This window comes from Camelina sativa, chromosome 19 (genome assembly GCF_030686135.1).
Source record: "Camelina sativa cultivar CO46 ecotype springtype chromosome 19, ASM3068613v1".
Taxonomy (NCBI): domain Eukaryota; kingdom Viridiplantae; phylum Streptophyta; class Magnoliopsida; order Brassicales; family Brassicaceae; genus Camelina; species Camelina sativa.
In genome coordinates this window covers 2989096-3012291 of record NC_141898.1, presented here as the reverse complement: position 1 = coordinate 3012291, position 23196 = coordinate 2989096, and the positions used below count along the sequence as shown (strand labels likewise).

The 23196-nt window shown below is 37.0% G+C and overlaps 6 protein-coding genes, 1 non-coding gene and 1 pseudogene across 10 annotated transcripts; 4 read left to right on the top strand and 4 right to left on the bottom strand.

Moving 5' to 3' along the window:
- Positions 1–15: 15 nt before the first annotated feature.
- LOC104764411 (disease resistance protein RPM1) lies at positions 16–3606 on the top strand. Of its 2 annotated transcripts, XM_010487935.3 has the most exons (4): positions 16–145; positions 239–326; positions 541–1102; positions 1205–3606. In XM_010487935.3, exons 3-4 carry the CDS (start codon positions 705–707, stop codon positions 3480–3482), a joined length of 2676 nt encoding a protein of 891 aa, XP_010486237.2. In that variant the 5' UTR covers positions 16–145; positions 239–326; positions 541–704; the 3' UTR covers positions 3483–3606. The 2 variants fall into 2 exon arrangements, with proteins under 2 accessions (XP_010486237.2, XP_010486234.2); XM_010487932.3 differs by having other exon boundaries at positions 541–3606.
- Positions 3607–3985: 379 nt separating this feature from the next.
- Positions 3986–6701, top strand: LOC104764409 (uncharacterized). 2 transcript variants are annotated; one of them, XM_087502885.1, is made up of 9 exons: positions 4019–4379; positions 4602–4682; positions 4789–4877; positions 4959–5033; positions 5191–5285; positions 5374–5499; positions 5710–5787; positions 5985–6532; positions 6617–6701. In XM_087502885.1, the coding sequence occupies exons 1-8, from the start codon at positions 4257–4259 to the stop codon at positions 6530–6532; spliced, it is 1215 nt and encodes a 404-aa protein (XP_087359011.1). In that variant the 5' UTR covers positions 4019–4256; the 3' UTR covers positions 6617–6701. The 2 variants fall into 2 exon arrangements, with proteins under 2 accessions (XP_087359010.1, XP_087359011.1); XM_087502884.1 differs by having other exon boundaries at positions 3986–4379; positions 5985–6701.
- Positions 6702–8159: 1458 nt separating this feature from the next.
- On the bottom strand, positions 8160–8648 carry LOC109130771 (uncharacterized protein At1g43920, Chloroplastic pseudogene; annotated as a pseudogene).
- A 939-nt stretch (positions 8649–9587) lies between these two features.
- Positions 9588–9660, bottom strand: TRNAV-UAC (transfer RNA valine (anticodon UAC)). Its single transcript has one exon. It is a non-coding gene; the product is annotated as a tRNA-Val (tRNA).
- Positions 9661–10101: 441 nt separating this feature from the next.
- LOC104764408 (sterol 3-beta-glucosyltransferase UGT80A2) lies at positions 10102–14415 on the top strand. 2 transcript variants are annotated; one of them, XM_010487930.3, is made up of 15 exons: positions 10102–10640; positions 10751–10968; positions 11161–11403; positions 11505–11616; positions 11728–11898; positions 12112–12175; positions 12298–12355; positions 12443–12620; positions 12708–12838; positions 12956–13058; positions 13154–13230; positions 13384–13431; positions 13519–13668; positions 13797–13959; positions 14229–14415. In XM_010487930.3, exons 1-15 carry the CDS (start codon positions 10436–10438, stop codon positions 14234–14236), a joined length of 1929 nt encoding a protein of 642 aa, XP_010486232.1. In that variant the 5' UTR covers positions 10102–10435; the 3' UTR covers positions 14237–14415. The 2 variants fall into 2 exon arrangements, with proteins under 2 accessions (XP_010486232.1, XP_087358214.1); XM_087502088.1 differs by lacking the exon at positions 14229–14415 and having other exon boundaries at positions 13797–14227.
- A 1073-nt stretch (positions 14416–15488) lies between these two features.
- Positions 15489–19381, top strand: LOC104764407 (putative pectate lyase 8). Its single transcript, XM_010487929.3, has 6 exons — positions 15489–16002; positions 16308–16373; positions 17715–18357; positions 18438–18541; positions 18635–18773; positions 18917–19381. The coding sequence occupies exons 1-6, from the start codon at positions 15917–15919 to the stop codon at positions 19136–19138; spliced, it is 1260 nt and encodes a 419-aa protein (XP_010486231.1). The 5' UTR covers positions 15489–15916; the 3' UTR covers positions 19139–19381.
- Positions 19382–19804: 423 nt separating this feature from the next.
- LOC109130998 (defensin-like protein 74) lies at positions 19805–20320 on the bottom strand. The gene is made up of 2 exons (XM_019241260.2): positions 20181–20320; positions 19805–20063 (listed from the first exon to the last, which is right to left on the bottom strand). The coding sequence occupies exons 1-2, from the start codon at positions 20254–20256 to the stop codon at positions 19921–19923; spliced, it is 219 nt and encodes a 72-aa protein (XP_019096805.1). The 5' UTR covers positions 20257–20320; the 3' UTR covers positions 19805–19920.
- Positions 20321–20859: 539 nt separating this feature from the next.
- On the bottom strand, positions 20860–21499 carry LOC109131002 (defensin-like protein 74). The gene is made up of 2 exons (XM_019241264.2): positions 21430–21499; positions 20860–21115 (listed from the first exon to the last, which is right to left on the bottom strand). The coding sequence occupies exons 1-2, from the start codon at positions 21497–21499 to the stop codon at positions 20967–20969; spliced, it is 219 nt and encodes a 72-aa protein (XP_019096809.1). The 3' UTR covers positions 20860–20966.
- Between the last annotated feature and the right edge of the window lie 1697 nt (positions 21500–23196).

Below are 23196 nucleotides of genomic sequence, written 5' to 3'. Positions count from 1 at the left end.
AGGTAAGTTATTCTTCTTTAAAACCCCTTAAAACAGATAACAAACGAATGACGAAAACACCGTCAATATTATAAGAGAAGAGTTGTTGCTCTTTTCTTTTGAGCCCGAGAAGGATAGTCTCACACTCGGTCAAGAACTTCTGGTGGTCTGTCCTCTCTCTCTCTCTCTCTCTCTCTCTCTCTTTCCAGTTCAGTTTTCCTGTACATCAATTTGAGTATGATGAAGAATTTTGTTTTAGGTTCTTGAGGCTTCAAGCTGGTCATGTTTATTATCTGTTGGACCATCTATTCTCTGAAATTGAGTGGAGCCACCATGAAACCCTCAGGGTATGTTTCATTAATTTTCCAAACTTGCTGCTCTTTTAAAATGTTGTCCTTCTTATTTTTTATCACATGTAAGTGTATTAATGTTCAGGAAATCTAAGATCAAATTAAATTCCAAGTTGCAAGTGTGAAAGCAGATTAAACATGTGTTGACTATAGAATGAGCTAAAGAAGTTGACTTTGTTGAGGATAACTAATCAAGATGTTTATGTGGCAGGCCGGTGAGGTGGGAATTGATACTTTTATTTGCTCAAATTCAACAAGTTCACAAAAAGATACTAAATCTGAGGGAATCAAAACTTGGCTTTGCTCATATTCAACTTCACAGCAAGATACTAATCTTGACGGGAAAAAGTGACTGAGGGCTAAGCTGCAGAGAGGATGGCTTCGGCTACTATTGATTTTGGGATTGGGCGGATTCTTAGCGTCCTGGAAAACGAGACCTTGTTGTTGTCAGGAGTCTATGGTGAGATTGAGAAGATGAAGAAGGAATTGCTGATCATGGAGTCCTTTCTTGAGGACACCCAACACGCTAGAAATGGATCAACAACAACAACAACCCAACTATTCCAAACTTTTGTGGCAAACATGAGAGATTTGTCTTACCAAGTCGAAGACATTATAGACGAGTTTGCTTATCACATCCATGGTTATCGTAGCTGCAACAATCTTTGGCGTGCGTTTCATTTCCCCAGGTACATGTGGGCTAGGCACTCTATAGCTCAGAAGCTGGGAATGGTGAATGTCATGATTCAATCCATTTCTGATTCCATGAGAAGGTACTATCGTTCTGAAAACTATCAAGGACAAGTAGCTTCCTCTGTTGATGATGGTGGTGCAAAGTTAGTGAATAACATTAGCGAGTCATCTCTTTTCTTCAGTGAAAATAGTCTTGTTGGGATTGATGCAGCCAAGGGAAAACTCATTGGATGGCTTCTTACTCCAGAACCTCAGCGAATAGTTACCTCGGTGGTTGGAATGGGGGGTTCAGGGAAAACCACACTCGCAGCGAACATCTTTAAGTCCCAAAGTGTCCGGAAACATTTTGAGTCTAACGCTTGGGTAACAATCTCGAAATCTTATGTTATTGAAGATGTGTTTAGGAACATGATCAAGGAGTTTTACAAAGAAGCACAAACACAGATTCCAGCTGAATTATACTCCTTAAGCTACAGAGAGTTGGTGGAAAAACTTGTGGAGTATTTGCAGTCAAAGAGGTACATTGTTGTGCTTGATGATGTATGGACCACCGGTCTATGGAGGGAGATAAGTATCGCTCTACCAGATGGTATTTGTGGAAGTCGTGTTATGATAACCACTCGGAGCATGAACGTGGCTTCTTTCTCATATGGCATTGGGAGCCAAAAGCACGAGATTGAGCTCTTGAAAGAAGACGAAGCTTGGGTGCTTTTCTGCAACAGAGCGTTTTCAGGAAGTCTTGAGCAATGCAGAGAGCGAAATCTGGAGCCGATAGCACGGAAATTACTCGAGAGATGTCAAGGCTTGCCATTAGCTATTGCTTCTTTGGGGAGCATGATGTCAACAAAGAAGTTGGAATCAGAATGGAAGAAGGTATACAGTTCTTTGAATTGGGAACTGAACAACAATCTTGAACTCAAGGTTGTTCGGAGCATTTTGTTGCTTAGCTTCAACGATTTGCCGTACCCGCTTAAACGTTGTTTTTTATACTGTTCTCTTTTCCCTGTGAACTATGGAATGAAAAGAAAGAGGCTCGTTCGGATGTGGATGGCACAAAGGTTTGTGGAACCAATCAGAGGAGTGAAAGCAGAGGAAGTGGCTGATGGTTACCTCAATGAGCTTGTTTACAGAAACATGCTTCAAGTTATCTTGTGGAATCCTTTTGGACGACCCAAGGCATTCAAGATGCATGATGTGATAAGGGAGATTGCTCTGTCTATATCCAAAACTGAGAGGTTTTCTGATGTATATAATGGTGACAATGATGATGATCATCATCATGATGATGGAGAAACAACCGATACTCGCCATTTATGCATTCAGAGAGAGATGAGACCAGGTAGTATACGTACAACAAACCTTCACTCTCTTTTGGTTTGCTCTTCTGCCAAACACAATATTAAGTTACCTCTACGTCTGAACTTTTTGAGAGCCTTAGACCTTGAACACTCTGCCATCAGCAAGCTGCCAGATTGTTTAGTAACTTTGTTCAACTTAAAGTACTTGAATTTGTCGAAAACTCAGGTGAAGACACTGCCAAAAAACTTCCATAAACTCATCAATTTGGAGACATTGAACACAAAGCACTCCAAGATTGAGGAACTTCCTCCAGGGATGTCAAAGTTGCAGAAATTGCGTCATTTGATTACTTTTCGCCGCAATGATGGACATGATTCCAATTGGAACTATGTTTTAGGTACAAGGGTTTCTCCTAAAATCTGGCAGTTGAAGGACTTGCAAGTCATGGACTGCTTCAACGCAGAAACTGAGCTTATCAAAAACCTGGGGAACATGACTCAACTCACAAGAATAAGTCTTGTCATGGTTAGAAGAGAACATGGAGGTGACTTATGCAACTCGCTGAATAAGATTAAAAGACTTCGATTCTTATCTCTAACTTCGGTTCATGAAGAGGAGCCATTAGAGATAGATGACCTGATAGCAACCGCAAGCATTGAGAAGTTGTTTCTTGCTGGGAAACTGGAGAGAGTTCCAAGCTGGTTCAACACTCTTCAAAACCTTAACTATTTGGGTTTGCGTGGATCTCAGTTGCAAGGAGACACCATTCTCTCTATCCAAACGCTTCCTAAATTGGTATGGCTTTCATTATACAATGCATACATGGGGCCAAGGTTGTGTTTTGCACAAGGGTTTCAGAGTCTGAAGATTCTAGATATAGTACAGATGCAACATCTGACAGAAGTAGTTGTAGAAGGTGGTGCAATGTTTGGTCTTCAAAAGCTTTATGTCAGAGCTTGCAGAGAGTTAGAGGCAGTACCTAAAGGGATTGAGAATCTAAAAGATCTTCAAGAACTGCATTTGACTCAAGTTTCTGATCAGTTAGTACAAGGCATTAGCGGAGAAGGGAGTGTGGACCGGTCAAGGGTTAAACACATACCTGCGATTAAACATTTTTTCAGAACTGATAAAGGCACTTTCTATGTGAGCCTCTCATCTTGATGAGTGACCAAGGCAAGCTTCATCATACAAGATATTACTTTGTTAATACTCTATTGTTGACATTGTTCTTTTTATGTTTCGGCTTCAAGCTATAAATCGTTGATATTGAAGTGGTTCATTCACATTTCACAATCCCAAAAATTTACGAGCTTTACTATTTGAAATAACCAGAGATTTGCCCCTTAATTAATTAACCTACATCTCAAAAAATACAAGTCCAAAACTGACTGAAAGTTTTGAAATTTTGAGAAAAATAAGTAAAAAATAAAATAAATAAATAAAAAAGCAATCTTGTTCTGGCAAAAAAAAAAAAGCAATCTTGTTATCAACGGTCCGCGGCGGTTAAGATGGAGGGATCTATGGATATCTGACCGTTCGTGTAAGTTACGCGCGTAAAAGACCCCCGAAAATAGGATCCGGATCCGAAAAAAGCTGACCGACCCGTTTTAAAGCGGTTTGTTTTGTTTTTCTTTTTAATTTTCCAAATTCCAAAAAGAACCCTCGTTTTTTTTTGGGCCAAGTCAAAAAGGAAAAAAAAAAAGAAAAGCTCATCAAGGCTCTTTGGTGTCTCTTCGTATTTTACAAAAATCTCGGGCCTTTTTCCCTATGCGCTTTCTCCTCTTCGCTCTTTCTTCTTCTTGAAAACTCACAAATCCTTCTCCTAGGGTTTATACTTTACTTAAGGGTTTCTCTCTCCCAAACTCTCTCCAGAGCGCTTGTTCACTTGTCTCTCTAAAAAACTAGGGTTTTCGATCTTTTCAATCTTCTGGTACAATGGATAGATACAAGAGAGTCGATAAACCCAAGCCTGAGTCTCCGATTAACGAGAATGAGATCCGTATCACCAGTCAAGGCCTTATCCGAAACTACATCAGTTACGCCACCAGCCTTCTTCAGGTTCTCCCTCTCTCTCTCTCTTTCTCTCTAGTTTCATCCCAACTCATTCGCTTATATCGTAATTCACCTCTGGAATGTGTAATTTTTCATTTAGGTTACTGCTCTGTTGTAAGGTTTAGGTTACGAATGTTCTTGCTTATAAAGATTTTGTTTTTCCTTTTGCGATATGATAAGTTTCATTTTTTTTGTGTGTGTGTAATTGTCGTATTCTTGTGCTTTCAGGAGAAGGGTGTGAAAGATATTGTGTTGAAGGCAATGGGGCAAGCAATTAGCAAGACTGTGGCCATCTCTGAGATACTTAAAGTGAGTACGCTTTTTGATAAACTTGGGAAGATATAACTCATCTAAATGTGCGTTTCTTTGTTTTATATATAAAAGTTGCTAAGATGTTGTGTAATCTATGCTGCAGAATAAAATTCCAGGTTTGCATCAAGATATTGCAATCAGTTCTATGAGTATCACTGATGTCTGGGAGCCTATAGAGGAGGGTCTTGTTCCGTGAGTGTCTTGCTTTACTCTGTTCCTTTCTTTTTTGTTCTTTTTGGGTGGCTTTTAAGTGTATTCCTCTATATGATGCAGGGTTGAGTTGACGCGCCATGTTTCCATGATTTCAATCACATTGTCTCTGAGTGAGCTGAATAAGGATTCTCCTGGGTGAGTTTTTCTTTTCTTTCTAGGAACTGTGGAAATTTTGATTTATACACTTCCTTTGCTTTTTAATAATTTGTTCATCTCAGACTCATATTATTATTGATTTTTACATCACATGGTATCCTTGGTTCTTAAGATATAGCTACAATATTGTGTTCAGGTATCAAGCTCCAGCACAGACAGATCAATCTAAGCCTCAATATCAGCCACAGCAAGGAAGACAAGCCCGCGTACCATACAATGCTTATGGTGAAGGTGATGCCTGAAACTTTCTTGAAAACTTTAAGCTGTTAACGTTGTTAGGTTATATCATAATACTGACTTTTGAAAATTTGGAATGTAGATTCGTATGGTCGAGGGAGAGGTCGTGGCAGAGGAAGAGGCAGGGGAAGAGGTGGATATGGAAATGGAAATCAGCTAGAGAGTTATCAAGGAAATTACCAAGGGAACTATCAAGAAGATTATCAAGGTGTATTGCTATGTCATTGAAGAAACTGAACTCATTCAGTTTCCTTTATTGATTTTTTCTGAAGATTATCAAGGAATCTTTTGGTTATGTGTCTGTGAATCTGATATTGATTTTTCAGTGACATTATTAAATTTTATAAGACTAATAATTAACATGTGTTACTGTTTGTTTAGTTTGTAACTGACTCGTGCTTTGTGGTGGTACAATTAGAAAATGAAGGCGCGTATTCAAACAGGGGCAGAGGCCGTGGACGTGGTGGACGGAGTGGACGGAGTTATGGCTCTCGTGGTAAGTCAGAACATTTTGAATTAGCAAAACCAAGCGAACTTGCAAGGTTTAGGGTGATATGAGGCTATACTCTAGATCAACATTGATTAGTGAATTTGTTTGTCACATTGCTTTATCTCCGTCTTTGTAAGTGTTATTCTCTTTTGGTTTCAATCTTTACTCTCTGTTTGTAATTAGCACCACTTTCTATGTGTTAGGCGCTGGATATCAGGGTGGCAGAGGTGGGTATGATGGTGGTAGAGATGACGGATATGGTGGAAGAAGGGACGATGGATATGGTGGGAGGAGAGATGACGGATATGGTGGAGGAAGGGACGATGGATATGGTGCAGGGAGAGACGATGGATACGGTGGACGCAGAAATGATGGGTATGGGGGTAGGAGAGGCGGATTTCGAGGCGGCCGTGCTGGAGGTAGAGATGATAGCTACGTTGGAGGCAGAGATGAAGGATATGGGGGAGGCCGTGGCCGAGGTGATGGGTACGGTGGAGTGAGAGGTGATGGGTACGGTGGAAGCCGAGGTGATAGGTACGGTGGAGGAAGAGGTGATGGGTATGGTGGAGGCCGAGGTGATGGGTATGAAGGTCGTGGTGACAGATATGGAGGAGATCGTGCAGATGGTTATGAGGGAGCGCAAGGTGGATACCGTGGACGAAGAGGTGGATATGGTCGTGGGCGTGGAAGTGGAAGTATGGGTAATGGTGGCCGTTCAAGGGGTGGTGCTAGTAACCAAAACGAAGCCTAAGCTGTTTGATTTCCCATTTTCGAAGCTATGTGGGTAATATGCTGCTTATTTTTCCGTTACCTAAAAGACCCTTAAAATTCGTAGCACAATCTACCGACCACTCCCAAGGGTTTTGATATTTGCTTTAGGTTACTATGGTTGTTAAATGAGAAAAATGTCGTTAAAATCACGAACTTTCAAATTGTGGTCATTTTAATCACGAACTCTAGATAAGACCATTAAAAACATGAACTTCTGTTGACTTACTGTAAAATATTGATAATCTTAACAATCTTAGTGAGTCATTCAAATAGGACTATTAGACAAGCCAGGAAAAAGCCTTTGCTCGATATGCTTGAGGACATAAGACGACAGTGCATGGTCAGAAATGCAAAGAGGTTCATCATAGCTGATAGGTTGAAGACACGATTCACAAAAAGAGCTCATGCTGAGATTGAAAAAGCAATTGTTGGAGCCCAATATGGCCAGAGATATATGGCCAGAAACAACATACATGAGAGATGGAACAATGGTGTAGGTTATAGTGTTGATATGGATGCAAGAACTTGTGGATGCAGGAAGTGGCAAATGGTTGGAATCCCATGTTCTCATGCGGCATGTGTGATAATAGGGAAAAAAGAGAAGGTTGAGGATTATGTCAACGACTACTACACAAAGAAAATGTGGCGAGAGACATACCTTGATGGTATTAGGCCTGTGCAAGGGATGCCATTGTGGCCTAGATTGAACCGGTTGCCTGTATTGCCACCACCATAGAGAAGAGGAAATCCCGGAAGGCCTTATAACCATGATAGGAGGAAAGGAAGAAATGAATCTTTGTCTTCCTCAAATACCAAGAAGATGTCAAGAGAAAAAAGAATAATGACATGCTCTAAATGTCATCAAGAAGGCCACAACAAGGGCAGTTGCAAAAATCCAACTACCGTTAGTGTACCAAAGAGACCAAGAGGAAGACCACGAAAATATCAGGTTTAGCCTAGCTTACAAGTTTTAGCATAGCTTACAAGTAAGTTAGCATAGCTTACAAGTTTTTTTTTGTACATACATTTGAATTAGGTACCACAAGGAGGAGCTCATGAAGGACAACAAGGATCTCAACCTCATCAAATACCGGTTGGATCTCAATCTTCTCAAGTACCTCAATCTTCTCAAGTACCACAAGGATCAAGAGCACACGTCTTAAGAGCACAACCGCAAGGACCACAAGGAGAAGGATCACAACCGCAAGGACCACAAGGAGAAGGATCACAACCGCAAGGACCACAAGGAGAAGGATCACAACCGCAAGGACCACAAGGAGAAGGATCACAAAGTCAAGGATCACACCCGCAAGGACCACAACCGCAAGGATCACAAGGAGAAGGATCACAAGGGCAAGGACTTGGTAGATTTGGATCATGGTTTGAATGTTCCAACTAGTTTTTTGTTTTGTTTTCTCACAAGGGCAAGAACCAAAGTAGAACCTATCTATGTTGTCAAGGATTTGTTTTGTTTTGTTGTCAAGTTTTTTGGTTTGTTGTCAAAACAAGTTCTATTGATGAATTGGTACTTGCAACAAAGTCTTCCATTGTCAAACTACCATTACAAAGTCACATTACAACAAACTCAAAACAGAATACAAAAGACTCTAGTAACCAAGAACAAATTTTGGGTTTTTGGTTTTAAGAAGAAGGATCACAATGACAATGACACTAAAAGTAAGACACACCAAGCACAATGAGCTCATCAACTTCCATTTCTTAGTGTCTCTTTTGATCAACATTCCATCTTCCTTCAGTTCTTCAATCCTTTCCTTCAAATCTTCAATCTCTCTGCCAATGATAGAAAATTTTGGTAAAGCATCTACAACCTCTTCGTATACACCTTCTTCAACCCATTTAAACAAATGGTCCTGAAAAAACAAAAACATGAATCAAAACTCGATAACACACAAAAGCAAAACAATTCTATTACATACATCTCCTATGTTTGGACAACGAAAGAAAGGTCTTCCTGGGTTTGCTTGCGTGTTCGATGTGTAGAAAACAACATCTTTGCCGCAATGACACTTCGAGGGAACACCATGGCATCCGCCGACTTTCTTCTCACCACTTGATTGTCCAGAATTGCAACTCATATCTGTTGGGGAATGAGATAAAAGTTTTGGATTGAGATAAGAATCGAAAAATCAGATTGGGGAGAAGAGAATTAGGGATTGTGATTTCAAATGGGATCGATTTGGGAATTTTGATATGTTTTCTCTCGGGTTCAAATGGTGTCGTTTTGACATTAACGGGAAAGTATTAACGACCTGTTAACGCCGGCTGATTGCTCCGTTTAGGGAGTTAACGACATGTCGTTTTCGTCTTGGTCAACAAAAATATGGTGATTAAAACGGTAAGTCAACAGAAGTTCATGTTTTTAATGGCCTTACCTAGAGTTCGTGATTAAAATGGCCACAATTTGAAAGTTCGTGATTTTAACGACATTTTTCTCGTTGTTAAATGATGTGGTTCAGTAAAAACGCCTCGTTGGTAATTTCCATATTAAAGCCCAAGGGAGAGTTTAAGGAAGGGGTTTCTTTTTGTTTTGGTTCTCTTTACCTTCTTTTTCTGCACAAATTTAGCCTTAAGTGCAAAATCAGCTTCCTGTAATTAACTATGGTTACTTTTTCTAGTAATTTGTCCAAATCTCTCCATAACGTGTTATTGTATATTTTAAGTTTTTAACTATTGTGGAGGATATCTAAATGCTTTCTAAATGGAGAAAAGATTTAGTGCAGATGTGCAAATTGGATATAGAGTAAAAGAACAAAAAAGACAGCCAAACTTGGCTGCACTCCTCTTGGTTGCATATATAATAACTCTATTTTAATCCTTTGTTTGAAAGAAAAGTTGATTAGGTTTAGATGAACTAAAATATTAGGATGACTTGATCTAAAGATTTGCCAGTATAAACGAAAATATCCATTGATCTTGTTCACATAATCGTTATGAAAAATTGTGATACATATATGAACAAGATGGTGGTTTTTAAATGCTAACCAAAAAACTATTAAAAAAAGCTAAAAAAAAAATGATGCTGCCCAGGATCGAACTGGAGACCTTTTGCGTGTAAAGCAAACGTGATAACCACTACACCACAGCACCTATTGATAGACAACTTGAAGTTTGATAATCAAATTATTTTACAATTAAATCCATAACAACTGTTAACCGGTTAACCCCATTAATAAGCCATTCATAAAGGAAATAGTATTAAACTGGTAATGGTAAGAACATTAAAGAAAAAAGGCAAACATTAATTAAGGGTATCCTTTATATAAAGTTCAGATATTTTCTTAAGTCAAAATTTGGAAGTATCTTAATTGCAAAATTTCTTAAATAAGAAAAAAAAATCAAATAAATAAACATATTCAGAGGGACAGAAGAGAAAGCGACAAGGACGTAAAAATACGAAATGACAGACAGAAGAGAAGATTCGCTGTCGAAGCATAAATACGACAGCGTTTTGCAAGAATATCTTTTAGTTTTCCGGACAGAAGAGAAATATTTTTTCGATATATTCATTGACGAAACTATCCATCACTCGGACAGTTTAATTACCAAGTCCCCCCCGCGCCTGAACCGGGGCGAACCCATCACGTAGCCACTGTGACGCACTTCGTTCGAACGTGCCCATACATAATCTTTGAACCTTTTCTCTTTTTATTTAAAAAAAAAAAAAAAAAAAATCGGAGAATTACAAGAAAAGCAAGAAAAGAATCGTATTATTAATTTATTTTTCGCTGGGATTCGAAACACGCATACGCAAAATTCGACGAGATACAACAGAGAAGAAAGATTTAGTCCGTATTTAAAAAACGAAGGAGGATCCAGATCGTTGCTGCTGGCCGCGAGAGATAAAGAGAGAGAGTGAATCACGATGCCGGAGATTTCGCCGGCTGAGCTCTCCAAGGTTTCTTCTTCTTCTTCATCATCTTCTTCCTCAAGTTCCGACCGAGCTTCGGCTAAAATCGAGGAGATTGAAGGCGGCGGCGTCGTCATTGTCTCTGAAGAACTTGAGACCAATCCAAAAACTGTTGTTGCCTCCATTGCTGATAACACCGTTGCTGCTGAATCTTCTTCAGGTTTCGTTTTTCTCCCTTGCGATATCAAATTGGTTTAATTTGTTCATTTCTTTTTTTTTCTTTGTCTGGGATTGGATCCGTTTCGTAATTGGGTTTTGTTCTTTCTTTAGGTGGTGGTAATAAAAGCTTTTCTCGAGTATGGACAATGCCAGTGGAAGGTTCATCGAGTAGTGAAAGGGCTGAATCATCAACATCAACAACAACAACAACAACAAAGCAACCGTATAGGTTAGATAAATCAAAGACTGAGAGGCAACAAAGAGTTACTCACATTCTTGCTGAGGATGCTGCTAAGATCTTCGATGACAAAATCTCTGCTGGGAAGAAGGTTACACTACACAACATCATCATCATCTATTTTTGGTTTCTTTCTTTTTCAATAAAAAACAATCTTGTCCTTTGGTTCTATTTTTAGCTATCTGTTACATGTGAAATCTCTTTGACTTTGTTGATTCCTACTTTTCTGGGCAATGTTATTAGTTGTCCTCACTTTTTAAAAATGTCGTCTTTTTTCTTGCAGCTTAAATTGCTGAACCGTATAGCTACTGTGAAACATGATGGGACTGTTGAGTTTGAAGTTCCGGCTAATGCTATCCCTCAACCTATTGTTGTTGACCGTGAAGAATCCAAAAACGGTGTTTGTGGTGATGAGTCTATTGACGGGGTTGATCTTCAGTATATTCCTCCTATGCAAATCGTGATGCTGATTGTTGGAACTCGCGGTGATGTTCAACCTTTTGTTGCAATAGCCAAACGGCTTCAGGTTGGCTTATTTCTTCCTTTTTACACTATTATTATAGTTCCTTGAATAGTTCTGAATCTAAATTGTTTGGTAGAAAGTAATGAACTGTTTTGGTTATGTAGGACTATGGGCATCGAGTTAGACTTGCCACTCATGCTAATTTTAAAGAGTTTGTTTTGACTGCTGGACTTGAGTTCTATCCTCTAGGTGGAGATCCAAAAGTGCTAGCCGGTTGTAAGTATCTTACAAACATTTTCTTTCTTTCTTCATCCTTTTAAGTTAAACTGATTCTAAGTTTCAAAGTTATCAGCAATTCACCAGTTGCCTTGCTATGTTTTCATACAGATATGGTTAAGAACAAGGGGTTTTTGCCATCAGGCCCTTCAGAGATTCCAATTCAAAGAAACCAGATGAAAGACATCATATATTCTCTACTTCCAGCATGTAAAGAACCTGATCCTGATTCTGGGATTTCCTTTAAAGCTGATGCAATTATTGCCAATCCCCCAGCATATGGTTAGTTTTCTTCAGTTTCTGGATGATTAGCTACTACTTTATCATAGTTTGGTGTGTCCACACTATTGATGACATAATCGTTTGCAGACTTAGATCTTTCCTGCAAATACATGCAATGATGCTATAGTTTGAGATGCATAGTTTTTTCTGGCTTTCCAACTTATTATAGATTCATTTCTAATGGCGCGACTAACTTGGAAATCGACGTTTCAGGACATACCCATGTGGCAGAAGCACTGAAGATACCGATTCACGTATTTTTCACCATGCCATGGACGTAAGTCTTGTAGTGGCGACAGATTATGGCTGAATGAGTCTTATTTTATACACATTCTTATTCTTATTCTTCTTTTTGTTCTGAATCATTCACTATCTTTTTGCTATTAAATAATGATGCAGACCTACAAGTGAATTTCCACACCCATTGTCACGTGTCAAACAACCAGCAGGATACAGAGTGAGACTCGTTTATTGACATATCATCTGATTGTTGTTTGTTTTAAACTCGACTTCTTTGTTCATAATCGACATCATGCATTTTCAGCTTTCGTATCAAATTGTTGACTCGTTGATCTGGCTTGGGATAAGAGATATGGTAAATGACCTGAGGAAAAAGAAATTGAAACTACGGCCTGTTACATATCTAAGTGGAACACAAGGATCTGGATCTAATATCCCACATGGATATATGTGGAGTCCTCACCTTGTCCCAAAGCCAAAAGGTACTATGACTAATTAGCTTACTGATGAAATAGTGATGTTTTTACTTTTAGATCTTTACTCTCCTCTCTGTCTTTCTTTTTTCTCAGACTGGGGGCCTCAAATTGATGTTGTGGGATTTTGCTTTCTTGATCTTGCATCCAACTATGAACCTCCTGCAGAGCTTGTGGAATGGCTAGAAGCTGGTGACAAGCCCATATATATCGGCTTTGGTAGTCTGGTGAGTCTTTTATTTACTAAATTGTGTTTCTCTAGGATTCTCTAAGAAACTGAAAATGATAGCCATATTCTGAGATTTTGAAAATAATGCATCTCCCATTTTTAATTGTGGTAAAAGCCTGTGCAAGAACCAGAGAAAATGACAGAAATCATTGTGGAAGCACTTCAAAGAACTAAACAGAGAGGAATCATCAACAAAGGCTGGGGTGGACTTGGAAACTGTAGGTTCTTCAATCTGTATTACCTTTTCATTATTGGATTTTTGCATGTTTGGTATATGGTACTATAACATGTGCGTGGTGTGGTTTTCATGTAGTGAAAGAACCAAAGGACTTCGTTTACTTGTTGGATAATGTCCCACATGACTGGTTATTCCCGAGATGCAAGGCTGTGGTATGTCTAATAATCTGGAAATCTCGTAGTTTAGCCTTGATTATCTTGTTGCTTTATTTGGTTCTGGAAAATTTGTCACACATTTTGCTTATCTGGATTAGTAGTTTATGAGTCTCATCTTTAAGACTGAAATTGTTGCTCATCTGCTTTCAGGTTCATCATGGTGGTGCTGGAACTACGGCTGCTGGTCTTAAAGCTTCGGTAAGTTTAATATGAGTGGAAGTTGAAGTCTTGAGATAGGATTTAAGTTGTTAATATGAAAGTGTTTTGCTTTTTCCTTGAATACAGTGCCCAACTACAATCGTGCCATTCTTTGGAGACCAGCCTTTTTGGGGAGAACGAGTGCATGCTAGAGGTGTAGGTCCTGCACCAATCCCAGTTGATGAATTCTCACTTCATAAGCTTGAAGGTGCCATAAACTTCATGCTCGAGGATAAGGTAAATAGTATTTTTAGTTTTGGTTCGATTGCAGTCTAAGCATTCCGGCTTGGTTGATATGACCATTTCTAGTTATGGACCATGGCATGGTTTTATTACAATGAAACTGAGCATCTAAGTGGGATCAGGTGAAGAGCAGTGCAGAGACGCTAGCAAAAGCGATGAAGGACGAGGATGGTGTGGCTGGAGCCGTGAAAGCTTTCTTTAAACATCTTCCGAGTACGAAACAGAATGTTCCAGATCCGGTCCCTGAACCTGCTGGATTTCTCTCTTTTAGAAGATGCTTTGGCTGTTCGTAACTTTCTCCCCCTCCAGAATCTCCTCTTTTCTCCTTTGTATTGTTTATCTTCTTTATGTCCTGTTTTCTTCTTCGGTTTTGGCTTAGGAAAAGTTAACGTTTGTGAAGTGCTTTGGAATTTGATGTTTTAGGTGAATGCATATAATTTAAAATTGTTTTAAGCAGCCAAAAAAAGATATATAATTCGAATTTCTGAAGATAAGGGAGATGATAGTGGACATTGTGGGATCAAGTATTAATACAATGACATATTTTGTTTCAGTGTCTTGACTTGAGCTGCAACTTCTACGGAATGGTGTACAGAAACAACAAATCTCTATTATTATTTCTATTAAATTGTGTTTGTTTGTTACCTTTTTTGGTCATTAATTGATCAATGTAAGAACATGCTTGATTGCGGTACGGTGTTGCTACGGCAGATGAATGAATTTTTCAAACGTGATGAGCTATTTTTTTGTTGTTTTTCTTGTTTATCTCTTCTTTTGTCATTTGCATTGTTTGTTTTTACGTTATACTCGTAACTTCGTAAGCTCCATCCATGGCCTATGAAAGTGAATGTTTGGCCATTAAACGTTGTTGCCGACAATCATCAAGTGGGAGCCTACATTAACTACCGAATGTGTAATAAGCAGATACATGGTTTTTTTGTAATTAACTTTAGTTGCCTTACCAAAAAAGTTATTGTCTGCTTATCAAAACGATGATTAGGTGATTATTGCATAATTATAACATTATTAGCGGTTAAAAAAAATGAATGATCAACTTTTGTAATGAACATAAGGTATAATGGTCACATGGGGAAAGTCAATTGTGGCGAATTAAGGAAATAAAAATGATCCGGAACCAATATGAGAAGCCTACAAGTTTCAATTAGCTGTCTATAAACTTTATATTAAAATTTTATTATTCTTTTTATTGTCTTTTACAAAACATTATTATCCAATGACTCGCGAGTTGCGAAGAAAAAAAAGAGAGGTATGACGAATAACAATCACATGACATGATACCGTTGTTGGCCAGACTCATTATTGTTATCACTGTACGATTTTATATACAAGTACACATGCACATGTGTTTTCATTTGCTAAAAGTAACCCCAAAAAAACTAAAAATAAATGCTTTCGAAATCTAAGCCTCATATGTGTTTGAAAGCTTATTAGTTATGAATACATATACACGACTATGGTCATGAGTCAGCATTAATAATCTTCGGACTGAACTAGGAGGATCAACTCAAATTAATTGGAAATAGAACAAATATTTTGAGAATGGGTTTTTGGATTTATACCGGAGGTTGAATTGACTCGGTTAACCCACTAGATTGAATCTGTCGGTCGAGTTTATGGCATGAAAGGACGACGTATGACTCGCGAGTTGTGACAACAGTCAAATAGTTTTTGTATCCTAATTTATCAATGTTCAATTTTTTTGTTTAAAAATTGTATACTGAATAAATATAAAAATAATCGTTTAACTTTTATTTATTTATTTATTTAACTGTAAAACCAATGATTACGATTTCACAGCTATATTTGCTAATTAATCTCGGGGAGATGATGAATGAAGCTCACATTTCACATAATTTTTTTATAGTTAAAATCTTACATAATGGTTGAATAATTTAATCATCGTCTAGATTAGCAATCACAACCCAGATTCATGACTCTGCGGAATTAAAATATTGAAAATCCTATAGTATATGGTATTTTTAGTCGTATTACTTTTGAAGTTTCTCTTTATTTATTCTTTTTTTTTTCTATGAAATTAGGCCAATAAGATAATGGGAATGGGTCACTCAATCTTCTTCTTATATTAACTTCTCTCTCCCGTAGCCTTTCTTCTACTCTTCTTCTCCTATTCCTCTTCCTTTCTTTCATTTCGAGAAAAGCCTCTGCCTTAGACAGATACAACTAGAAAGAACCAGAGCAAGAATAATATAGCCATATAACAATGGCTCATGTCACAGAACTTATTCTCTTTAAATTTGCTTCTGCATTACTTCTAGCAACTCTCTTTATCGGCGTTAATTCATCCAGGTAACCAACCACTTAGTATCATCATCATGATTGTCATATTATTTTGTACATTCCTTAAGTAGACTTGTAATGTCCTGGAATGTTACAAGACGTATGACATCATCCATCAAATATATTCTAGCTCAATGTAGGTTGATTTATACGTGTTCTTTCTTGTTCACCAAGAGCAATCTCGTTGTCAAAAAAAAAAAAAAAAGAGCAATCTCAATTCAAAAGAATATAAAAAAATCATTGTGTAGATGAATTTAATATAAGGTCATAAATGAGACAATAATTGTTGGATTGTATACTATATGTTTTGCCAGGTCGAATGAAACATGGCATGAACATGCAGTTGAGAACCCAGAGGAAGTAGCTGCCATGGTGGACATGTGAGTTTCTCCATAAAACAAAGTTTATTCCACCAATATTCATGTTTTGAAAAAACTTTACTAATAATAATCAACAATGATATCATCATGTCTTTTATTAACAATGATGAACTATATAATATGTATTTTTTTCATCTATAGTAAACTCAATTATCAAAAAACAAAAATAAAACTATTACATCCAGGGGTACATATATATAGCATCTCGTGATGGTTTTCTTATTTTCTGAATACAATCGTTAAACTTTTTAATATGCCCTCTTGATATTTCTTTTAACCGAGGGGAAAAAAAACACAGGTAGTAGCATTTATGAGAAAACAGAGCAGCAGCCTCACATGATCATGAAGTTCTCTCTTTGAAACAGTTTTGACAAATCACTTTCATCATCTCTAGTCAAAAATGGGTCCAAACCAAAGCCACATTCCTCTGACACTATTCCCCTATTTTTTATAATAAATTTTTAAATATATTCTTAGATAATATTCATACATACTCTTTCACCCATCATATATAAGTATATAACATCAGTTTTTCTTAAGATAATTCAGTAACAGTATTATATTTTTAGTTTATATTAATACCAAAATGATGGATTAATCACATAAAGCTCAAACCAACAGAAAAGAAAGAAATTTAACCCCAAAAAATAAAATAAAAATAAGAAGAAGTCCGGATTTGTCACAATTTTCTAGCTTTGTTTTTCCACTTAAACTACACATCTAGAAAAGGAAATTAAAAAACAGTTGTACCAGATATACATATTTATGTCATTCGATAATTTATATTAACTGTCGTGAGTGAGGACATACTTTATGCTTATTCTCCTACTCTAGCTCACATGTAAAAGTAGTAATCGGTAGCTTCTTCTTCTTCATTAAAAGCAATAATGCATTTAGATCATACAAACCAAACGATATACCATTATTATTAATTGGTCCAGTCTCGAGAACATGTGTTATGTTTCCAGCACTAATCGTTTCTTTTCAAAACAATGATTTTGACAGAGCAGATGCACATGCTCATCATGCCCACATGCATTGACACGTACACTTCATAGTTCATAACATGTTTCTTTCTTTTTCTCTTTTTTTTTTTTTTTTTTTTTCTAACAAACAATTTGGATTTTTCTTTCTAGTCGATGATACATAACAGTATAACACATTATCATGTCTCTTGACTTTGCAAGTTTAGTTAGTGGTACTAAAAAAGTCTTTCCAAATTGTATCTTACTTAGAGTTTACTTGTTATAAAAGTAAATCAGATTTACTAATTTATTTACTGATTAAGTAAAAAGTTTTACTAAATTTGGGTAAAACGTTTTTGTTAACCGATGAACATAGGAGCATACGAAACAGCACAGAGCGGAGACGATTAGGTTACTTCTCCTGCTCCACCGGCAACCCAATCGACGATTGCTGGCGTTGCGACCGTAAATGGCAGCTCCGTCGCAAACGTTTAGCCGATTGCTCAATCGGATTCGGCCGCAACGCAATCGGAGGCCGAGACGGTCGTTACTACGTCGTAACCAACCCTAACGACGACAACCCGGTTAACCCCATACCAGGAACACTCCGTCACGCCGTAATCCAAGAAGAACCACTCTGGATCATCTTCAAACGCGACATGGTCATAACCTTAAAACAAGAGCTGATCATGAACAGCTTCAAAACCATCGATGGCCGTGGTGTCAATGTCCACATCGCTAATGGCGCTTGTCTCACGATTCAGTACGTTACGAACATTATCGTACACGGGATTCATATACATGACTGTAAACCTACGGGTAACGCTATGGTTAGAAGCTCTCCGTCGCATTACGGGTGGAGATCGATGGCTGATGGTGACGCTATCTCGATTTTTGGGTCGAGTCATATTTGGATTGATCACAATTCGCTTTCTAATTGTGCTGATGGGCTTGTTGATGCTGTTATGAGCTCCACCGCTATTACTGTCTCTAACAATTTCTTTACCCATCACAATGAGGTATATAACACTTTGGCTCTGTTCATGGAATTGGGAATTGTGGTTTTAGCAGAAATTGATTAGAGAATGTGTTTTACTAGGTTATGTTGTTGGGACACAGTGATTCATACACAAGAGATAAGGTGATGCAAGTCACAATTGCTTATAACCATTTTGGTGAGGGTTTAATCCAGAGGATGCCAAGGTAACTAACTTACTTGAAGAAGATGTTTTTAACGTTTTTTATTAGAGTACCTGCCAGTTTTGTTGATTGTAAGAAACTTTTTGGTGTTTGTAGGTGTAGGCATGGTTATTTTCATGTAGTTAACAATGACTATACGCATTGGGAAATGTATGCAATTGGTGGTAGTGCCAGTCCCACCATCAACAGTCAGGGAAATCGATTTCTTGCTCCTACTAACCCATTTGCTAAGGAGGTATGTTTCTTTTGACTATCACCTGATTCAAAGGATGGATCTTTATTGTGTGTTTGGACATTGGTTCTGTCACGATTGTGTAGCAATGAAAACACAAACTGTGACATTGAGTTTTGCTAATACGATGATTGATAATATGGCAGGTTACTAAGAGAGAGTACACAGGACAATCGAAATGGAAGCACTGGAATTGGAGATCAGAAGGAGATCTTTTCTTAAACGGAGCGTTTTTCACACGTTCTGGAGCTGGAGCTGGAGCTAACTATGCTAGAGCTTCGAGTTTATCAGCCAAATCATCCTCACTTGTAGGCACAATGACCTCTTACTCGGGTGCTCTTAACTGCAGAGCTGGTCGTCGATGTTAATTAATCAAGAAATCAGAGAAGGAAAAAAAAAAAAAACCTTTTTTTGGTTGTGCAGAAGTCGACAAGTTTACTCATCAGGCAACTCTGCTTTTTCTCACTTTATTTTTTTCACTCTTGGGGTTGTTGCGATATACACTTCCTATTGGATGTGGAGGCCTAATTAAAATGGCTTCAACTGTAATATAATTGTTGTATGATTATTATTTTCACCTCCATTGATATAAAAGTTGTTTCTTAAGTCTCTATCTTCTTGCTTTTAGTCGTTATCTTGCTTTTAGTGGCTTTAAAGCATAAATGTACTTGGCCAGTCGCTTCAAAAGGAATCAATAGTAATGTCGTGTGAATAGGTTGAAAAATATGAGGGAAGTGAATGTGGTGGGGAAACGTGGAACATTACAAGGAAACAAAGGAGAGACAAGAAGCACATGAGATTGCAAAGATGCAAGTGTGCTTTAAAGAAGAAAGGTCTGTTTTCTTTTGAGTCATGTGATGTTTGGCCAACGATCATGTCATTTGATTATATATCCTCTATTACAACCCGATTTGAACTAATTTGATTTGTCTTTACTTACTACTCAAGAGTTACGACATTATTCACCAACGGCCAATTCAATGTCTGCTCTCGAAGTATCCAAAACTTACATGGCTTTTTGATTCAGGGTGCGGTTCTAGAATATTGGAGCATATTTATTAATAACATAATATATTTTTACTTTGGTATTTTGGTCATTTTCAAAACATTTAGATTTAGGTATGCAATGTTAAGTTATTGAGTTAACTAGTTAGGTGCAACAACATATAAAAGGATCGTCCTCCCTCCAGCCAACACATTGGCCAAGTTCGTATCCTTTGTTAATGCAAGCCGCCATACAGTTCCCAATCAGTTCACATGGTCCAACACATTCTTTTTGGGCTTCTACCTTATCTATATTTCTCTCAAAACCGGGAAAAATGAATAAAGGAACTGAAATATGATAACACAATATTTGATATTTCTCATAATTAGTTATTGATATAGACAAAAGGAGATGTGCGGCCCAACCTGGAACCAGAAAGAGGAAGATTACTGAAGTAATCACGAGCAAGCTCATGAATCCAATCTTGCAGTTCATTTTCATTGTATTATCACTTTGCTTTGTCTCAAAATCTGTTTTATTGATATTCAGACTCGAGTGAAATATTATATACTGTACCATGGTTTTCGTTTTCATTAATATAGTAGCACATTTCAAATATTTTGTTACCATATTTTTCCGTTGACTGTATTAGTTAACTTACTTACTTTATTGCCAACTAGGTTATCTCATCAGTCAAAGAAACAAAGAATCAAACACCCAAACACCTGGAATATAATAATATATGAACACATAAATTAAAATGATATTAATTTTTTAGAAGATGAGAGAACCAATTGTTTACTGACTATAAACAATTGAATATTGTGCAATATTTTTGAATTATTTTATAATAAAAGTTTGAGATACACTATAAAAGTTTGAGAGATTTTCAAAGATTAGGAAAAACAAATTAACAAGATCTTAAAAGTCTTTCATGTGTACTTTCTATGATTATTAAAAGTCATTAACACCCTCTTATTTTTAGAGGAATGTGCTTATTTGTTAATTGTAATTATATCCCATTTAATTTGTTTGTGCATATATATATCTGCTCTCAAAGTATCCAAAACTTACATGGCTTTATGATTAACGGTGCGGTTCTAGAATATCGGAGCATATTATTAATAACAGCATATTTTCACTTCGGGATTTTGATCATTTTCAAAACATTTAGATTTAGGTATGCAATGTTAAGTTATTGAGTTAACTAGTTAGGTGCAACAACATTTGAAAGGATCGTCATCCTTCCAGGCAACACATTGGCCAACTTTGTATCCTTTCTTAATGCAAGCCGCCATACAGTTCCGAACCTGTTTACATGGTCCAGGTCCAACACATTCTTTTTGGGCTTCTACCTTATCTATATTTCACTCAAAACCAGGAAAAAATAAATAAATAAAACTGAAATATTTTTTTTTTGTTAATTAGGAAGAGTTCGGGCCTGGACCTTAATCTCTTCCATGGCTCGGGACCAGCCTTTGTTAATACCTTATGACATGGCGTAAAACATCCCTCCCACCAGGAATCGAATTAGGGAGCACAAAGATCCAACTCCTGCATTTAAACCACTAGCCCACTGCACCGATGGTAATAAAACTGAAATATGATAACACAATATTTCATATTTCTCATAATTAGCTATTGATATAGACAAAATGAGATGTACGGCCTAACCTGAAACCAGAAAGAGGAAGATTACTGAAGTAATCACGAGCAAGCTCATGAATCCAATCTTGCTGTTCATTTTCATTGTGTTATTACTTTGCTTTGTCTCAAAATCTGTTTTATTGATATTCAGACTCGAGTGAAAATATTTATACCTTGGTTTTCGTTTTCATTAATAGTAGCATATTTCAAATATATTGTTGTTACATATCTTTTCGTTGACTGTATTAGTTATTGCCCATGTAAGGAGATTTTGATTTTCTCAATCTTTTTCCATGCAAGGCGTACGTTACTCAAACATTGGACGACATTTAAGTAGTATCGTAGACTTTGTAGTAAGTACATCCTTATGCAGACTTCTTACTTCAATTTACTTTCAAGTTTCAACCATAGTTTCAGTAGAAGATTATCTTGTAAGAGATATTCCTTGATACACAAGATCATATGATATCTCTAGTTTAGGAATGTATAGTAATGGCTTGACCTAGAGGTTCCCTCACCTCTTCTGTATATAAACACCCATTGTATTATTGTAAAGATATATCAAATAAACATTCCTCTACATATCTAACTCCAAAACAACCTAATTTTCATTCTCTATCATTTTCTCGCGCCTGGCCGACTCCTCACAACCAAATATCTATAAAACTTCGTTGAAGCTGTGATCAAAACGTTGACTTCCATCATACTAATTGACTGTCCAATTGATGATATATAACCGATTCTGACTTCATTCTTTACATTTTTTTTTGTTTGTTTGTCAGCAAAATTACTTTTGTGTTTCTTAGTTTCGGAGACCAAATCAAACGGATCAAAAGTGTCAACAACTCACACATTTGTCGATGATATAATAACCTGAACAATATATTAAATGTATAGAAACTCATAGAAAACAAGTTTATGTGGATCTTCGACGATGTATATTTTCTTTGAAAGAAAATAAAAACTCTATTAAGATGAATTAAAGGATGCTTCGACATTAAATTGACTAATAGAAAATGTGGTCCATATAAAATAAATGCACATCGTACGTAGTAAAAATAATGTTATAATGTGTTTTGTAAGTTGTAACTACATAATTTAGATATATGGATGACATGTGGTGTAGAACAGTAGAAGTGTATGTGATGACCGATGACTATGTTCTTAAACTTTTTTTTACGTCAAATGGGATTGTGATATGTGTATACATTATGATACATTATAACTAATTGTTAATGTAATAATATGTTTTTTTTTCCATTATTTGAGTAAACCGAGGTTATCAGAACTCGCACGCTTTTGTTATATAGTACTATTACTAATCAAGTATTTTTTGCTGATGATTTTAAATGCATCTAGTACATACGAAACATGCAACAACAATTATCAGGTTTTTTCCAGCCAACGCATTCTCCAATTTTGTATCCCATCTTGATGCGAGAGTTTCCACAGGCAGAACTGCTTGTACATGATCCAATGCACTTTTGGGGTTGAGCTTCAACTTTTCCTACTTTTTCATCCAATATCAAAGAAAATAAGACTTAAGTTACAGTAAAACATTATTAATATTTCTCATAGTTTGCTTAAAAACAGACATGAAATGAAAGAACCAACCTGAAACCAAGAGAAATAGGAAGACTATTGAAATAATCACCATGAAGCTCATGATATTAGAGCACACATTGAAGGCCCAATTAGTGTCATAAGAAGCAGCCCATTAGCCCATGAATCCAATCTTGCAATTCATTTTCGTTGTTGCCAGTATATCACGTTTGCTTTGGACATGTTCGTATG

Excerpts from the sequence above, each read along its gene's own strand:
- LOC104764411 (XM_010487932.3), top strand. The coding sequence starts at position 705 with ATGGCTTCGGCTACTATTGATTTTGGGATTGGGCGGATTCTTAGCGTC.
- LOC104764409 (XM_087502884.1), top strand. The coding sequence starts at position 4,257 with ATGGATAGATACAAGAGAGTCGATAAACCCAAGCCTGAGTCTCCGATT. Across the intron at positions 4,878-4,958 it reads ATAGAGGAGGGTCTTGTTCC|GGTTGAGTTGACGCGCCATG; the intron begins GTGAGTGTCTTG and ends TATATGATGCAG. Across the intron at positions 5,500-5,709 it reads CTATCAAGAAGATTATCAAG|AAAATGAAGGCGCGTATTCA; the intron begins GTGTATTGCTAT and ends TGGTACAATTAG.
- LOC104764408 (XM_010487930.3), top strand. The coding sequence starts at position 10,436 with ATGCCGGAGATTTCGCCGGCTGAGCTCTCCAAGGTTTCTTCTTCTTCT. Across the intron at positions 10,969-11,160 it reads AAATCTCTGCTGGGAAGAAG|CTTAAATTGCTGAACCGTAT; the intron begins GTTACACTACAC and ends TTTTTCTTGCAG. Across the intron at positions 11,899-12,111 it reads TGCCAATCCCCCAGCATATG|GACATACCCATGTGGCAGAA; the intron begins GTTAGTTTTCTT and ends TCGACGTTTCAG.
- LOC104764407 (XM_010487929.3), top strand. The coding sequence starts at position 15,917 with ATGGCTCATGTCACAGAACTTATTCTCTTTAAATTTGCTTCTGCATTA. Across the intron at positions 18,358-18,437 it reads TCTTTACCCATCACAATGAG|GTTATGTTGTTGGGACACAG; the intron begins GTATATAACACT and ends GTGTTTTACTAG. Across the intron at positions 18,542-18,634 it reads TTAATCCAGAGGATGCCAAG|GTGTAGGCATGGTTATTTTC; the intron begins GTAACTAACTTA and ends TGGTGTTTGTAG.
- LOC109130998 (XM_019241260.2), bottom strand. The coding sequence starts at position 20,256 with ATGAAAATGAACTGCAAGATTGGATTCATGAGCTTGCTCGTGATTACT. Across the intron at positions 20,064-20,180 it reads CTTCCTCTTTCTGGTTCCAG|ATAAGGTAGAAGCCCAAAAA; the intron begins GTTGGGCCGCAC and ends AGAGAAATATAG.
- LOC109131002 (XM_019241264.2), bottom strand. The coding sequence starts at position 21,499 with ATGAACAGCAAGATTGGATTCATGAGCTTGCTCGTGATTACTTCAGTA. Across the intron at positions 21,116-21,429 it reads CTTCCTCTTTCTGGTTTCAG|ATAAGGTAGAAGCCCAAAAA; the intron begins GTTAGGCCGTAC and ends AGTGAAATATAG.